Source organism: Rhinolophus sinicus, linkage group LG03 (assembly GCF_036562045.2).
Source record: "Rhinolophus sinicus isolate RSC01 linkage group LG03, ASM3656204v1, whole genome shotgun sequence".
Taxonomy (NCBI): Eukaryota; Metazoa; Chordata; class Mammalia; order Chiroptera; family Rhinolophidae; genus Rhinolophus; species Rhinolophus sinicus.
In genome coordinates, this window is record NC_133753.1 from 34,408,215 (window position 1) to 34,424,134 (window position 15,920).

The following is a 15,920-nucleotide window of genomic DNA, read 5'->3' on the forward strand; positions in this document are numbered from 1 at the left end:
GATGACCTTTCCCCTCTCTAAAATTTCAAAGCTGACGTTTCAAGTGCTGAGCAGACTGTGTGCCATATGTAACATGACCTCAGCTCCACTCTGCCCGAGCACTGATGGCATCACTAATGAGAGGTGAAAGGTCCTTTTCTTGCAGCTTTTTCAGAAACCCACCAACTCTTTCCTGTGAAGTAAGGCTCCTCCCCCTTCCTTGATTTCAAGAGAACTGCATTTAATACACAACCCCAAAACACTTTTATTACCGGTCGATTTGCTTATAGCCGCAGCCAAATGGCAGGATGTAGAATCACGTGCAGAAGAAAATATTTATTTTGACTCAGAAGGCAAAGGGATTAAGAGAACATTGTATTAACCTTGCCTTTCATCTATGTTTTAAAGGGAAATTCTCCAGAGGCCTCCATTGAAGTTCTATTTTTTTTTTTATAAAGAGTATCAAAGACTTTTAGGAGACCAGGTGTGTGTTTATCTGAGGGGAGGAGAGAAAGGGAGGAAACTATATTAGGGGGGAAAGGCAGCTTTCATAAAGCTGCTTCAGAGACTGCAAAAAGATGTATGTGCAGGAGTCTGTTACAGGCATTCCTACCAGTCAGCTCCTCCCCCCTCCTTTTTTTTTTCCTGCTGCTTGGAAACAAAATAGCTTTTTTTTTTCCAAGCAGGTTATCATATTCATGGCATGGTCAATTTCCGTTTGCCAAGAAAATATTTAGGCTGATCAAAGAAATTACAAAATCGGATGAATAGAAACAGACGTTCCCACAAGAGAAGCGTTTCTCAATGTGAAGAGGCAGGCGGATTGAAGCCCACCCAGTTACTCCTAGGAAATAGCTCTGTTGCCAAAAGCGGAACTACAGGGCCACCTGGATTCTGCTGGAAGGACTTTGGAAAAGTCACGATTCCCCAGGACAATCACATGGAGACTGGAGCTTGAGAGTCTCTCGTAGTGGACATGTAAGGATATGATCGGTTCTAGTACAAATCAGGAGAGCCTTTAACTACGTCCGGTAATAGAGACCTTTCAAGACAGAAGATGAGTGAGTTTGGGATCCTTTTGTTTTGCTTTGCCTGGTTTATTATGAGCACAGAAAATCAAGAACACATTATCCTTTGTAAACGACAGAGAAATGTGTACTTTTGGAATGGAGGGATAGCAGTTTCTCTCGCTTAGTATAAATTCAGTTTTTAGATTTGTGAATTTGGGTGGGGAATGGCTGGTAGTAGTTGTCTTCTGGACCCTCTGGTCTCCAAGTGTGCGCCCCGGCCAACTGGTGACAGTAAATAAGGTCTTCTATCTCTTCGTTGTTCCTGGATAAGGTGCCGTCAAACCAGGTGAGGCCACTTGCTGTGGCGCTTGGATGTGAAGCACTGGCTGGTGTTGCGGTTTCCTTTCGCAGGACTCACGAAACTGAAGAAGGGCTCCGCTCCCGGAAAGGGGATCCAGATTTCAACCTCCCTACCATCGCCACCACCGCTCGCCTCGGGCAAATTGGGGCACCTCAAATCGCAAGTGAAGCGTCACCGTTACCTCCAGTTTTCCGCGGGAGAAAGCGAGGGAGGGATGGTCCTAAAGGAAGGCAACTATGGGGAGAGCTAAAGGAGCCAAAGAAGGCTCCCTTCCTGCGAGTCCCGGTTGGAGCTACGCGGCACTGGCAAGGCCGCGGCTGACCAGGCGATTCCCGAACTGTGGGCTGAGAATCCATGCAGCCACCCCACAGCCCCTCCCCGCCGCGCAACCTTCACCCCCGGGGCTCAACTCGGCAGATTTTCTTTTCTTTCTCTCTTTTTGTTTTGTTTTGTTTCGGTTCCTGCCGGTCGGAATCCTTTGCCAGGAAGACAGCGCCCTCTCTCTCTCCTCCTGCCGTAGCCCTCTCTCTGCTCCGCTGACCTCCCGGCGTCTCGTTCGTGCCCCCGCCCTCCCTGGCCCTGTCGGGTCCTTCCTCACGCTCCAGTAACCTCCCCGGGGAACAACGCGAGAGAGCGGCGGGGTCCGAAGCCTGCTCAAGTCCGGACCCCAGGCCAACCCGGCCTGAACGCCCGACCTCTGGAGGCTTGACTGGGCGGAGCCGTCCCCGGCGCGCACGCGGCGCCCTAGAACTCTTGCACGGCCCCCGGGAGGGGTTCCTAGCGCAGGCGGCGGGGCGGGAGTGAGGCCTGGCTCCCCCCAAGCTCCGCACAGCCCGCTAGCGGGCGGGGCCGCGAGCACGCGGCACTGTGAGCTTTCTCCGGACCCCGCGCGCCGCGACCTGGTCGCGCGCGCGCGCGCGCGCGCACCTGGCAAAAAGGCTTACCCCGGACCTTAGGATGGGCGGGCGAAACGTGGACACGGGCCTGCATGGGGGTTATGGGTGAGGGTTGAGGGTGAACTTGAAGAAAGGCAAGGAAAACTTCTACGGCCTGTTCGGCGAGTCCCCAAAGCGCCGCAGTCCGCGGGTTTCCAGGAGGGCTGCGCCAAGCCCTGCAGCAGTGTTGAAAACGTTGCAAAAGCCAAGCCCAGGCGGGTGGGTCAGACGCGCGGAGGGGCATGGGTACCTTCCCAGTACCTTCCGCCCAGTGTGTCTTTCCCACAGCTCAGAGGACTAGTGCTTCAGACAAATGCCGCGCGGCCCACTCCGGTGCAGAGGCAGTTATGCTTCTGTCCGCGAAACTCTGGATCCTTTAGAACCCAAACAATGTACTCATATGGGAATGCAGAACCATTTCCCGTGGCGTGGATTTGCCTGGACACAGGTACCGGTCTGAAGTGCTCCTACCCCACCCCCAGCCCTTCCCGGCGCCTTGGAGCCACAGCGGGAGCTCGCCTGGAGCTGACCCGGCTGCGGAACGCAGGCGGCTCCCAGAAATGCACTAATTGAGTCACAAACCACTGGCTGCCCCTAACAAAACGATCCATCTCCGCAGCTCAGCGCCCAATTTGTCCGTAGCACTTTCTTCCGCAATTCAGAAGCATTATCTTGTTTTTAAAAGTATCGCGGCAGAAACGTGGCAATTATCCTGAGCTCGGGTTACGCTAAATGGCTTTAGTCTGAGAAATGGAAGAATACAAATGCCGCGAACGTGCTGATCGTTTTGCTGCCAGGCCTGGACCAGTGGTAGGGGAAACGAGCGAGATTTCCGCCGGCGAAACGGAGGTCTCGCGCAAGTTCCCACTCTTGGTCTTCTCTCCCAATGGCACCAGTAGGAAGAAGTGTTAGGCCTTTGTTCCTAGAGGTTAAGAATTCTGAGTGATGGCCCCTCAGAAGTCGGGAGAGAGGGGGTCATATCCCTACAGGACCTGGCCACGCTTCTGGCCTCGCCTTTGGGTCAGGAACTAGTAGCTTCAAGCACTGCTAAGGAAGGGAAGAGAGGTCAAGGGTCAGCAGGGGAGATGGGGAAGAATCCAGTTCCTCTTTGGGACTACCACACTAAAATTGGAGAGGGTGGATGGTACTGGGAGGAGATAACCAGGCGGAAAGGGGCCGTCTCTGAGGAATGGGGAGAGGCGTTCACTTCTGAGAGAGGGGCAGGCCTGGCCCGGGAGCCGGGGCGGACGCCGCAGGGTGGGAACACCAGAGAACTGGAGAGGCCGAGAGACTACCAGGCGTCTCCGCACCAGCAGGGGAAGGGGAGCGGGGCGGGGGGGGAAATGCTCTAAGAATCTTCACCTCGGTCCGCCAGGGTGCGTTTGGGCCTGGAAAATGGGGAGAAAAGACAAGAGAGCAGCGAAAAGCGTTCGGGTGCCGGCGCCGGGCGTGCAGTCGCCTTGCTCGCCCTAGCGGCCCAGCCCGCCGTAGTAGCCACGCTGTGCGCGTGTCTCTTTCTCCTTCTGCTTAAACCAGCCCCCACATCTTGAAGTAATCAGCAGCCGAGAAGGGACTCGTCCCCCTGGCATCTCAGGTTAAAGAAGGAGGTCCAGGAAAATGTGGTAGAGCCATTACAAGAAACCCGAGCCGCAGTCATCAGGGACTCCAATTGCCATCGCATTAGGATTGATTAGAGACCAGCAGTACCGTAATGACCCGGAAAGAGGGGCAGCCGGGGATTATTAATATCAGAATGTGGCGGGGTGGTGGCGTGAGGGGAGGGAGGGAAGAGCAAAGTGGGGCGGGAAACGTCTTAAGTTACTAGGATTTATATGTAAGTGCAGGCTTACCTGAGGAAACCGGATAGTCAGTGAATCACGCAAACAATAAATCTAATTGCATCTAAAATTTCACGAAGCCTGATTTTTTTTTTTTTGGAGGAGGGCGGGCAGTTAAACCATCGTAAAAACCAGGCTAACATCTTAGTTTTTATAAACACGTGATTATATAAACTTATTGTAAAAATCCAAGTGAAGAGATGGGGAAGGTTGCTGGATGTCCACTTTCCTCACCAATGGGCCTGGGGGAGGAGGGGCGGAGAATTTGGGAGTGCGTTTTTGGGTCACTTTGGACCTTCTCTCCAAGGTTATGGGGGCAATGGAGTGGACATTTTTGTAGAGTTTGAAGAGGAGTTATAAACCAAATTTTAATCAAAGCAGTGATACCTGGGTAGTGGTTTTTGTTTTGTTGGAGAAACCAACGATCGGGATGTCTAAGAGATGTAAAGAAGAGAGTGGTTTGTCTCCTTCGGACTATGAGCCAAAACAAATCAGCCCCTGATGGTCTGGGCTGAAACGCAGCTCACTGGATAATTAACTCCATCTTTCCAGTCCACCCTAACTGTTTATTTAGTGTCACCCTGCATTACTGTCACTAGCACTTTCCTCTGAACAGGAGGAGCTGCAGGCTTTCACCTCCCAAAAGGAAATTCTTCTTAGCTTAGACAGATGCGGTATTCAGGATGTACATTAGTTGAGAAAAAAGCTGATTGGAAACTCAGTGGAAGATAAGGGAGCTTGGAGAGTATCTTTTTGTAAACTTGCCCTAAGGCAATATTTATAAAGAGACGGGGACAAGAGTATCTTCAAGTCTTAAGAATGGATTCTTATAACACTCTCCTTCACTTTCCAGAGAGGTACTTGGCATCTGATGTTGAGTGGCGTCTTCTGGCCCAAATCTGGCGGTTGGCGAGTCCCTGGGCCTGAGCCTCCTCAGAGCGCAGCTGAAGTTGGCCCTTCCGCCGCCCCCCCCCCCAAGTGGCCAACCCACTTTCCCTGGCTCTACCCACGGGCGCCCCCACCTTGTGACGACGCCACCACTCACTGTGGCTGGGTCCCATCGACTGAGCCGATGCCCCTGCCCATATTTCAGAGTCATCTGGGCGCGACATCAGCACACTGTAAAACCTCACAGTGCCTGGTCTCCAGGCAGAAAGAAACAGGCGCAGGCGCCCAGAACCTTGCAGAAAGGAGGAAAACGAAGAGAAAGCAATAGACATAGAGAGGAGAGAGAGAGAGGGAGGGAGGGAGGGAGGGAGGGAGAGAGAGAGAGAGAGAGAGAGAGAGAGAGAGAGAGAGAGAGAGAGAGAGAGAGAGAGAGAGAGAGAACAATGAGAAGAATGAGACGGAAAGGGGATGAGACAGATAAGAGACTGAAAGAGAAAATAAAACAATGAGAAACAGAGGTTCACACACAGAATGAACGAGATTCCTCTTTCAGATTTAAAAGAGAGAATTATAAAGAGAGAGAAAGAGATTCAGAGAGAGAGAGAGAGAGAGACCAGAAGTGGGGACACAGAGAGGACGAGGATAACTCCTCCAAATACACACCCGCCAGCTCTGTTCCCCTGCAGTCTGAGTTCTCTGGTGGTGGTGTCTCTCAGTCTCTCTCTCTCTCTCTCTCTCTCTCTCTCTCTCTCTCCCTCCCCCGACTCCGGGACAATGTGGAGACTGTATTTTCAGGAGCCGCGCGGGGCAGCAGCGTTTTTAGCAGCAAGCCGGGCTGGCAGTTGTTTGTCCAGGTGTGGGCGGGGGGCGGCTGTCCCCCAGTCTTGGGCTGACGCTGAGTTTTCGCACCAAGGAAGCGGGAGGCTCTGCTCGCGCGCTTCCCGCTTCCAGGAGAAAACTCCCTCCCTCCCTCCATACATAAATATATTAGGGGAACAGACAAATCTTCATTGTTCAGAAATAAGCTGTGGAGGCCGGCCGGCTCCCCTCGGTCCGGCCTAGCAGGGCTGGAAAGAGGGAGGGAGAGAGGCGGGGGCCGTTCGGATCCGGTGTCACGTTGCAGATTCCCACTAAAGATAACGAAACGTGATCTATTTTTCAGAACAGCAAGTGGATGGGAAAGAACCTTGACAACACAAAACTCATTTACTAATGGACTGGTTTTGGGTTTCTCTTCTCCGGGTCCGCAAACCTCCCTGCCTGAGCCCTCCGCCTATTCAGACCTTGCTGGGAGCGGCGTCCCCCAGGAGGCAGGTGGGCGGCTGTTCCGGCGCCTCGCGGGCCGTCGGAGACCGGGATCCCAAGAGTCGAAGGCACCCGAAGTTCCCGACCAAGCAGAGGAAAAAAAACGAATGTTGTCACTTCAACCAGGATTTGGGGAGTCCCCGCACTGCCCCAGAGCAACGACGCTAATTTATTGAAGAAACACCTCTCGATGCCTTCCTTTCCAAGTACCTGTAGGTAGAGTAGGATCCCCACAGTCCTTCTTGATGGCGAAGGAATTCCAAGAAGGCGGGCCGGGAGCCCCAAAGCATCTCGCTCTGAGCCAGAATGGGAAACAAGTGGGTCCCAGCCAGACGTTTTTAAACCAAGGCCTTAGGTCAGCCCAGACAGAAATCCCAGCAGCAACTAGTACCTTCGTATTGGCCTTTCCATAGACCAGTTGTGCGCGTTCTGGCCGTTACTGCACAGAAAGACAGAAGAACTGAAACCTGGAGTCGGGCACCCCTCGCCAGCCGCGTTCCCTTCGGGAGTTGCGATGCGGCGAGGGCAGCAGCTAGAGTTGCTCGTTCCCTTTAAATCTTTGACGCATCTCTGTTTTTCGCGTGATTTGCATTGACAGCAAAGGTTTTAAGTTACTAGAACAACTCAAACCTTTCTGTGTGCGATTTAAAATGGATCATTTGGTTTATGTGGTTTGTAAATTCATGTCATTTTACCTCTTTTAGTGGTTTCAGTGAAAGGTTCCATTTTGGGAAACCTTATATATCCGAGTCAATAATTAACATTTATAACAATTGGTTCCCCTAACCAAGGGATCGAAATAGCAGGTAGGCTCGTTAGTGCAAAGCGAATAGCACTTTTCCTTTCTAGTTACGCTATCTATTGGATTAAACGCAAGGAGAAAGGGTGGCGGACCTGGGCACGGCCTGAGGATGAGCATCACTTCTCACCAATCCCGGTGCCCCTAATCACGGTACCCACAGGGTCGTCTGCCCATTTGTCGCCAATGTCCAGTACGTCCTGGTTCCTTTCGAAGAGAGGTGAAAAGAAGTGGGCAGGGAGGTCTAGAGGAAGTCGGAAAAAAGGTGGTCATATTGGTGTTTAATTGCCACCTCATCCCCTGTAAATTTATATCTGTCCTTATTTGTCCAAACTATGCCTCATTTCCTTATACAAAGTTGTTAATTATAAAGTACACCCCATACTCAACTTACCGTTTGTCTTTTAAGAGATGGGGGAGATGTGGCTGTACTTACAGACACTTACCCCCCAACCCTGCTACACACACACACACACACACACACACACACACACACACTGTAATTCTGCGCACTTGCTCCAGACTTTAGGGTATTAACTGAGTTTTAGAGCTGAGTTTAAACTCCGTTCCGGTCCGCACACAGCTGCCATGTCAATAAGGACTGTTCCAAGCAGAGACATTCCTTCTGGCAGGACACTGCCGCTTCTTAAGACTTCATCTGAAACATCATGAGTACTAAAATAAGACTGGGAGGGAAAATTACCAGACACATGGACTTAAGTTCAGCCATGCCAGGCTTCCAGTTTAGAAAGTAAGTCACTGGGCACACCATGTGGTAGGGGCTCTTTTGAAATAATATGCACCCATTAAATGCACTTAAAAATAATTCTAAACATAATGAAACATCAGCATCTGTTCCCAAGGTCTAATTGCATGGGATACTGCAGAGTTTCAAGGATGCAAAAAGCTTTGTGTGGGAGTTCAGCAGAGAAGCAGCTTCCCTCTACTTGGAATCTCTGGAGAGGCAGCCAGGAGGTGGAAACCCTTCATGAGTTTAAAATGTACATTGCAGGGTACACTGGACTGGGTGCATTATTTTAAAACCATATAAATAATACAAGGGGAAACCCACACAGTGCTTCTTATTCTCCCACTTATGTCTCAATATGCAAAGGGTTATGTGGAGCTAGGCTCGGGCTGATGGAATCAAAACATATTTAAAGAAGACAAGCAAGTTTAAAGAGCCTAGAGTTTGTTCTTTGCATTCACTAAGAGGGTGCATTTAAATCAAAAGCGTTTTTGAAGTGTACTTACAATTCTGTTTTGAACTTATCTAATCAGAGATAAGTATAGTCATAAAGTCACTCTCCTTCCACCATTCGGCTCTCCTTATCTCAACGCATTGTTCTTATCTTCTACCAGTCTCAGCTACTGACAATAGATGATCTTTGTTTATAGACACTAATTGTTTTCAAAATCTTTTTAGTAATTGCTTTGGAACAAGGTGTGCAAATGAGGCTTAAGATAATTAGAGCTTCATTTGTTTGTGCAGTTTTACTAAGCACTCTCCACACATACACGAAGTAGGAGATGATGGGACTGAAATTGCAGGACATCTCTCATTCCCTGGCAGTAAAATAGGCCAGCATTGTAATCTACACACACACACACACACACACACACACACCTCTTTATTTAATCTTGGAGCCGCTGCCGTCCTCGCTTTGAGGGAAGTGTCCCTCTCAGAGTAGGACAAAGATTATATTACAACCGGACGGCTATTGGAGCGGGACAGTTTTATTTAATTTACACCCATCCAGCGTCTTTCGTACGAGGTTCCCAAAGCATTTTTGCTAATAGCAAATAAAGCTTCTTGGCATTCCGCAGTAGCAGAAGTGGCCTTGGAAAACGCAACCGCGCAGATAGGGAAACTGAGTCCAATAGACTTCACGCTTAAACCATAGAACATTAAGATGCCAAATCACAAATGAACCCTCCGCTCCTCAATGCGTTCTAAGCAGCTCTTCACGTAGTCCTAAATAGTCATGGGTTTCTGAGAATGAGGGAAGCGCTATCCAGCTGGGAGTACACATGCCCTTTGGAGGGCGGTATGGGCGTGAGGGGGGGTGGGTGGAGAAGGGAGGAGGAAATTAAGTTTGGAGCTGAAGCCAGCCCGGAGAGAAGCCACTTTTCCAGCGGCTGCAGCTTGAAGCTCTAGTCTGCTCTTGTATTATTTATCTCGTCCCATAAGCTATTCATCAATCCATTATTTATTCATTCCAACATTAAGGTAATTAAATATGAGCTCACCGGGAAAGGGCAAGTCTGCAAGGGACAGGGACAGGGGTACAGAGGGAGAGGAAGGGAATTAGAAGGTCTGGAGTCATTGATTTGCGTAGAGATGTGCGCGGCTGCCCTTAGGTGACACTGGAGAGGGGGCTCACGTTGCAGGGTCCTGACGCGCTCACCCACTCCCGCCCCCGGGCAGTTAGGCTCCCTCCTAACCCCCCTCCCCGCCCTCCACCTCGCTTCCCACCTCTCCGGGTCCTTCTTCTCTCACCACTCCCAATCCCCCACTCCACAGCCTTGCCCTCCCCGCGCAGGGCGGCGCAGCCTCGCGGCCCGGCCCGGCGGCGCGCGGGCTGGCCTGCCAGGGATAGGCGCCGCCCGCAGCCAATCAGCGCGCCAGGGACGCTGCGCGCTTTAAGGCAGCTGCGGAGAGAACAGAAACCAAGTTCCCCGGCAACGAGCAGCATCCACCCGGCGGGAGGCTGGAGCCAGCGAGGCCCGAAAGACTGCGGAGTGAGCCGGCTGCTCTGTGTCCTGCGTGTGCCCCAGTACTCCTCCTCTTCTTCCTGGGCCGTCCATCCCCAAATCTCGAGTTGCTTTTTCGACTAGGGAAAGCCTAGGGAGGGGGTTAGGAGCAGCCGCGCCCCCCTCCCCGCTGCCGCCGCCCCTTGCTTTTTCGGCTCTGCTCCCTGCCGCGTGCGTCCGGGCAGTGCGCCTCGGCAGGCCCCAGCCATGTCGATGCTGCCATCGTTCGGCTTTACGCAAGAGCAAGTGGCATGTGTGTGCGAGGTTCTGCAGCAAGGCGGGAACCTGGAGCGCCTAGGCAGGTTTCTGTGGTCGCTGCCCGCCTGCGACCACCTGCACAAGAACGAGAGCGTGCTCAAGGCCAAGGCCGTGGTCGCCTTCCACCGCGGTAACTTCCGCGAACTCTACAAGATCCTGGAGAGCCACCAGTTCTCGCCTCACAACCACCCAAAGCTTCAGCAACTGTGGCTGAAGGCTCACTACGTGGAGGCCGAAAAGCTGCGCGGCCGGCCCCTGGGTGCGGTGGGCAAATATCGGGTGCGCCGAAAATTCCCGCTGCCGCGCACTATCTGGGACGGCGAAGAGACCAGCTACTGCTTCAAGGAGAAGTCGCGGGGCGTGCTGCGGGAGTGGTACGCGCATAACCCTTATCCCTCGCCGCGTGAGAAGCGGGAGCTGGCCGAGGCCACCGGCCTCACCACCACCCAAGTCAGCAATTGGTTTAAGAACCGGAGGCAAAGAGACCGAGCTGCCGAGGCCAAGGAAAGGTACGCGGCGTGCTTCCCGCTGCTGGGGCGACCCGGAGATGTCTTCCTTTTCCCTCCGCCCTTTTCCGCCCCCGCAGGCACTCGCCACCGCGTCCTCACCGCCTGCTGGAGCCCGTCCGCCGGGCGGCGCCCGGTCCTCCGCGGCACTGCAGCAAAAGTTCATGAACTCTGAGATGGCTAGCTAGGGATGGGATCTCGTTTGATTTGAGCGCCCGCGCGTGGGCTTCTTGGGTTGTGAGTGTCGGGAAATATTGGCGCTAGGTTTGTTTTTCATGCCTCTTTGGCTGGCTGGGCTAGGAGTGGGGGTTGGAGAGTGAGTTTCTAGATCAACTAGAAGGGAAGTGTTGATTGGTAACGCGAGGAAAGGGGTTCAGTGGGGGCTGAGGGTCGCGAACCTCTCTCCTCTTGCTCGCCGGAGCGGTGGAACTGGCCTGAGACATCTGCTCTGTCCCCACTGCCGCCCGTGCTTTACTCGCGCTCTCCTGCTAGTCTTTTGGGCGAGAGGTCGTCGCTTCGTTCCGCACTAGCCTTACAAAAGAAGTCTTTCAAAAATCCACAGAAAAGAGAGCTTTGGGAGAGATGGCGCTGCGTTTACTTCCCGGTGCCCCAAGCCCAGAAAGGATTGCTTCTCTCCGGGACTCCTCGCGCGTAGCCGGGCGCGGCAGCCAGTCCGTCTGGTTGTCCGCGCCGCCGCGCTGGACGAGTCAGGGGTCTCAAATCGCAGGCTTCTCTCCAAGCCTCAGAGCTCAGAAGGCAATATTTTAAAAACCTATCTGTGCCTCCGCCCTCCTCGCGTTGACACCCGCGGCCACCTGGCCCCGCTCCATCCGTTCGCTGTAGAGTTTCCGACCGAGATTCGGAAGAGCGTGGGGGCGGCAGTGGTAGCGTCAGGGAGAGCGCTCCGGGAAGCCGAAGAGTTTGGGGGAAACCTGAGCGCCGAGCCGGCTGGATTTCCTTTGTTCGCTTCCGAGCCTGGGGGGCTGAAAATGTCGCCTCCGCGTTCCATTTTGGGTGGAAAAGCACAGAACCTGGATACATTCAGCTGAAAAGGGCTTTCTGGGAGAGACTGGGAGAGAAGGGGAGAGAAAGGGGGAGACAGGCAGGCTCTCCCGGTGGGGAGGACAGGCGAGCACTACGAAGGCGAAAGCAGCGAGGGATTCCAAATCCTGAAGGTTACCAGCACCCAAAGCCGGGACTGACGCCCCGGCACCAGGTGCGGGTTCACAGGCTGTTCCCGGGCGAGAAGTTTCCCTGCGGGGAACGGTGCGCTGGTGTGGATGTCCGTGGGGAGTTTGAAAGGGGGACGTGAGGGACTAAGGATTAAGTGAGTAACACGGGGACTGGGACAGTACGGTTCCAGTTAGACTTTAATTACAAAACGGCGGTCCTACAAGCCAGGCCCGAGGGCCCACTCCTTGATGAAATCGGAGAGACTGGCTGCGCTCCCTGTGTTTACTCAGGTCACTGGGCCGCTCTGGACACCACTTCCCATGACCTGTCCTGTATCTCTGAAACCACAACCTCGGGGCAGGGGCAGGGAAACTCGACGTTTAAGTGTTTCCTCAGATGGGAACAAGACAATTGACTTGATTCACCCCAAACCAGTATGTATTGGGCACTATTTGTCCTGTGTTCATTTTCTTCATCACCAACAATCATTTGTTGGAAGATTTTCAAACTTAGTTACTTCTACACGTGGTACTAGTTTGATAGGTATTTTAAAATAATTGTTTGGAGAAAAATGAAAAATATGTGTGTTTCAAATAAGCCCTGCTGCTCTGGCTTTCTAAAATCTGGAAAAGGTAGGGACCTTGCTCCCAGGAGCTCTGTCCTATAGCTCCCTATTTCTCCAGTCTCCTCAGTCTCTTCACTTCTCAGGACCGTTGGGGATGGGTGGGAGGGCAGAGCCCCTCCATTTGGGTGGATGACTAATTGCACAATGGCCCTTTACTCCTTGCAGCTCCCCTCCCTCCATCTCACACTTTTTTTTTAACTTACTTTTTTTTTTTAACCATATGGTGTTGTCCTCTATTTCTTAGGGAGAACACCGAAAACAATAACTCCTCCTCCAACAAGCAGAATCAACTCTCTCCTCTGGAAGGGGGCAAGCCGCTCATGTCCAGCTCAGAAGAAGAATTCTCACCTCCCCAAAGCCCAGACCAGAACTCGGTCCTTCTGCTGCAGGGCAATATGGGGCACGCCAGGAGCTCAAACTATTCTCTCCCTGGCTTAACGGCCTCGCAGCCCAGCCATGGCCTGCAAGCCCACCAGCATCAGCTCCAGGACTCCTTGCTGGGCCCACTCACCTCCAGTCTGGTGGACTTGGGGTCCTAAATGGGGAGGGACTGGGGCTTTAAAGCAGCAACTAGAGACACTTGTAAATAGAAATCAGGAACATTTTTGCAGCTTGTTTCTGGGGTTCTTTGCGCATAAAGGAACGGTGGACTTCCACAAATATCTTTATAAAATTCAAAACCAACAGCGATTCCAAGCTTAGTCACCTTCTTCTCTCTGACTCTTTCCACTTTTGCATTTCCCCTCCCAGTGCAGAGATAAGGAAAAAGGAAAAAAAAAAACCCAAACAAACAAAAACACCCAGTCACCCAGTCTTGGTTTTGGGCAACCCATGTGCCTGCTTCAGTAGCCCTTTGGTTTTTGTTTTTTTTTTGCAATGAATGGGAATTACAAATCAACTGGATTTTAATTATTTCTTTTTAATTTATTTATGGAAAAATCTTTTGGGAAGGGGAAAAGGAAAATGAGAGAGAGAGAGAGAGAGAGAGAGAGCAAAATAGTGAAAATAAGAGCCTCCAGCCTGGGAGGAAATGATTGCATTATTAAGGTGAATAGGAAAAATACAATCTTATAACTTTTTTTTGAAGGGGAAAATTAAGTTTACATTTTTTCATATTTAGTGTTAAACAACTTTATGTAGGTTAAAATAAAAGAACAGTATTAGGGGGAAAACAAGTGCCTAAATGTCTTAATGCGCTCTCTGTGAGGCAGTTAGAGATAGAATTGACCATTAGTAATACAACTATTTTTGTCAAATTTAGTGGGGTTTTTTGGTTGTTGTTTGTTTTCTTGGGTTTTTTTATGGCAAACTTTAAAAATGTACCAATGTGAAGAAACACTTTCCTGAATGCTATTTCTTCTCACGCCCTCGAAGCTTTCATATCTGTACCCTACTCCTGTTAAGGGTTTCTCCTGTTCCCAGTTTCTAGCTTGCAAGAAATTTGCGACAAATCTGGCAACCTGGTATTTGTTACTAAAACAGCATGTGTTTTCAGGTTTCTTTTCTATTGTACCTAAACCAGTCTAAATTAAAACTTAGTAGAACACCAGGAGTACGATTCTGTTTCTGAAAGATGAGTTGTGTATTGCTGTCATTGGGCCCTATTTTTTTTTCTTTTTAATGAATAGTTTTGTTGCTTTCCTACTTAATGGTGGTTATGAATTGCAGGGTACTTTAAAGGCCATCACCTGAACCAAGAATGGTGACTGAGTTAATTATATGACAGAAAAAAAAATAGCTTTGGGATATTTATTTATTTTTTTGTTATTTAGATATGCAGTTTTGTTTACCACTGGCTCTTCTCCACAGCATTCATATGTTAAGCCAGCTATTTTGTATTAACAAGTTTGACAAGACTGTGAAAGTAAAATGATTTATCTGCTTAGGAAAAAAAGGGAGGAAACTTGAATGAGGATAGCAACTTTGTGAATTAACCTGTACAAATAGAAAGCAGACCAGCAGGATAGGAGCTCTTTGCAGTGCTGCCGGGTAGTTCAGAAAAATCCCAGTAATCAAGTAGGCTCCATATTATTTTTGCCTGGGGCAAAAATGATGTATCTTTGTATTTAGCTTTTAAAATTAGTGAAACAAATGGCATTATTTATTAAAATTCTACTCAGGATAACAGGATTGGCTTGCTTGTGCTTTGTAAAATATTGTTCCCCAGAGAGAGTCTATTTATTTTCTGACATGACAGTTTCATAATTTTGATTTTTCCCTATCCGTGGTACCATTAATATAATAATTTCTTTTTTCTTACTTTTTCCTATCTTTCCTGTCCTGATCTAAGAGACTGAGTTGGGGGGGGGGAGTTAAGGCCTTATTATTATGAGGTTTTGTTTTTTTTAATGTCAAATGGATTTGACTGAGTTCAAGGGAGAAAGGGTCACTGTACTTAACTGTAGTCACTTTTACTTATAAAGTAATTTTTCCCCTCAGTGATGGACAGATGTGCACACAGCCGCTCGGAGACCATCATTTGGATTGGGAGCTCAGGGTCCCAGTCTCCCTTGTTAGTGTTTTGGATCATTAAGTTGGTGTTTATTTAAGTCACTAGGGTGTTTATTCTCCACGTCTTGGGCCATGGAGAAATGCCACCCTCTGCAGGAGGGGCTCTCACAGGGGATCTCCTCACATTCTTCACATTCACTCCCCAAAACAAACACCCTGCACAAAGATAGCTTTCAATGACCCTGACAGGCTTCAAAGGACACCGCGGAAATCTCCCTGGAAAATAAGGAAGGGCCAATTACTTTAATTTCTTACATGCCCTCTCTTCCTACTCCGATGACTACCCCCCACTCTTCCAGCTCTGCTTAGTATAATTTTAGGGTCGTGGAAGTTCTGTCTCCCTGGGCACCCGAGCCCACTTCCTGCTCCCTTGCTTGGTGAATCTTGGAAATGTCTGCAGATCTGGTGAGGAGCAGAGCGGGCCGGTCCTGTAAAAGCCCCTGTGATTACTGCTTGTAAACTCGTTAAAAGGACAATTTTCTGTCACAGTCATAAACTCTTTGTAAAATCCCTGGCACTCGATCCAGAGCGCGCATATTCCAGATGTGTTTAATAAGAAATTGCACAATACGCCTCCCTCCGTCACCCTCGGCTCAGTCTGGCTAAACTAGGGAGAAGCAGGAGGACAGAAAGCTGGATATTGCTTTGGGTTTTCTTGGCAATCATTTTAGAGCGATCATTAGGGGGAACTAACCATATATATATATATTTTTCCCCTGGAGGAAATCTTCGAGGACCAGCTATTAAGGAACCTCCAATTTACCTTCTCGGGTCGCAGTTTAACTGAATCAAAAGCCAGTTTTCCTTTCTCCTCTACAGATTTCATAACGATAGCCAAAAGTAATGAACAACTGCTTATAAATAAAGTGTTTTTAGGATGAAACCTTACAGTATTTTGCCAAGTAAGATGAAAACAGAAACTCTAGGGCGATTTTTTTTTTTTTTTGACGTTTTAAATTTGAACACAGAATTGTTTGG

At 50.1% G+C, this 15,920-nt stretch overlaps 1 protein-coding gene and 1 long non-coding RNA gene across 2 annotated transcripts; both read left to right on the top strand.

Annotated features, from left to right (window-relative positions):
• The first annotated feature begins 463 nt into the window (after nucleotides 1–463).
• Nucleotides 464–4,193, top strand: LOC141570549 (uncharacterized). The gene is made up of 2 exons (XR_012494667.1): nucleotides 464–1,040; nucleotides 1,401–4,193. It is a non-coding gene; the product is annotated as an uncharacterized LOC141570549 (long non-coding RNA).
• Nucleotides 4,194–9,591: 5,398 nt separating this feature from the next.
• On the top strand, nucleotides 9,592–14,558 carry SIX1 (SIX homeobox 1). The gene is made up of 2 exons (XM_019750789.2): nucleotides 9,592–10,636; nucleotides 12,676–14,558. The coding sequence occupies exons 1-2, from the start codon at nucleotides 10,077–10,079 to the stop codon at nucleotides 12,968–12,970; spliced, it is 855 nt and encodes a 284-aa protein (XP_019606348.1). The 5' UTR covers nucleotides 9,592–10,076; the 3' UTR covers nucleotides 12,971–14,558.
• The last annotated feature ends 1,362 nt before the right edge of the window (nucleotides 14,559–15,920 follow it).